Source organism: Plasmodium cynomolgi (assembly GCF_000321355.1).
Source record: "Plasmodium cynomolgi strain B DNA, scaffold: 1028, whole genome shotgun sequence".
NCBI classification, from domain to species: domain Eukaryota; phylum Apicomplexa; class Aconoidasida; order Haemosporida; family Plasmodiidae; genus Plasmodium; species Plasmodium cynomolgi.
The window spans coordinates 1-1,395 of NW_004193140.1; the positions used below are offsets into that span (position 1 = coordinate 1).

At 21.8% G+C, this 1,395-nt stretch overlaps 1 protein-coding gene across 1 annotated transcript; it reads right to left on the reverse strand.

Annotated features, from left to right (window-relative positions):
• Positions 1 to 574: 574 nt before the first annotated feature.
• Positions 575 to 1,075, reverse strand: PCYB_006550 (hypothetical protein; the record flags this gene model as incomplete). Its single annotated transcript, XM_004228076.1, has 1 exon — positions 575 to 1,075. A coding segment is annotated over one exon (501 nt), but the record flags the coding sequence as incomplete, so codon positions are not given.
• Positions 1,076 to 1,395: the final 320 nt, after the last annotated feature.

Sequence of the window (1,395 nt, forward strand, 5' to 3'; positions counted from 1 at the left end):
GAATTATCATTATAATAATTGTTATTTTGAAATATATGAATAAATTTATTTCATTCCTTGATCCTTTTACACATAATTTATTAATATGTACTATATGCTTCAAATTAATTTATTACATAAATTTGGATTTCGTCATTATGTATATTTATCATAAAATAAAGGAAACACATCATAACATTTTTCGTACATCATTTTATAAATAATGTAAAATTTACATCATGCTTGGAAATAAATGGGCCATATGTTTTTTTATATATTGAATTGTTGTATAATTCGAATTTGTAGGTTATTTCATGTAATTTTCAAATTTAATATAAATTGCACTCTATGAATTTATTTAATTGTTAATCATTCTTAGGAATGTGTCGAAGAATTGTAATCTATATTATACGCTATATTCTGTTTTATTCCCATTGATCTTTCAGAAGTAGGTAATAATGTGTTAGTACTATCGAACTGATTTTCGAAAAATACATTTTTTCTTCGCTTTCTATGAGTTAATAGTGATCCAATTGGAGTAAACTATATTATAGATAAATTGTATGAATCATAAATGTATAGAGTTTATCCTGTTTTAGTAAAATATGCAATAATATGTGTAATATCTATTATTAATCGGTAAATCAAATAATTTAACCTTATATAGTACAAATAGTAGAAAGGACAATGTTGTTAGTATGATTATAGGAATTATTACAATAACACGAAGATCTTGTTTTATAGGAGATGGCAATATTTTGTGTGCACCGTTACTACATGTTTCTATAGATTTCATCTTTTCTTCATATTTATGTTTAAAATTCTCTAGTTCTCTACAGTAATCATTGTCATTATTATTACATTCTTTTACATACTCAATATATAAATCTGAACATTTTTTTGCGCAATCACACTTGCATATTTTGGAATCATTATTGAAATTCTCATATAGTTCTATTACTTTAGCCGATTTTTCAAGTATTATTTTTTCACATTCTTCCTTATAATTTTGGATTATATTGTCTTGATTATTAGAGATATAACTATTTAGGAAGTCTGTGTACAAATTAAACGCCACATTATAATTTTTATTCTTCTGTAATAAACCTTGGTATATCCAATAATACAAATATTTACATCTATTATCATTATATATTTTTTACTTTTACCTTCTATATAATTTAAATATTTCATAACTTTTCTGCAAGTATCATAATAATTAACGATATTAGTATTCGCATATTGTAATTTAATATTATCGCACTCATCACTTGAAATATATTCTTGAGAATTATCTTCTATCTCTTTTTTATGTTTTTTATATTTACCTTCTAAATTATACTAATAAAAAAAAATTATATTTTATAATAAATAAATATTAAAAAAATATATCATTAGATATATTTAAAATTTCAT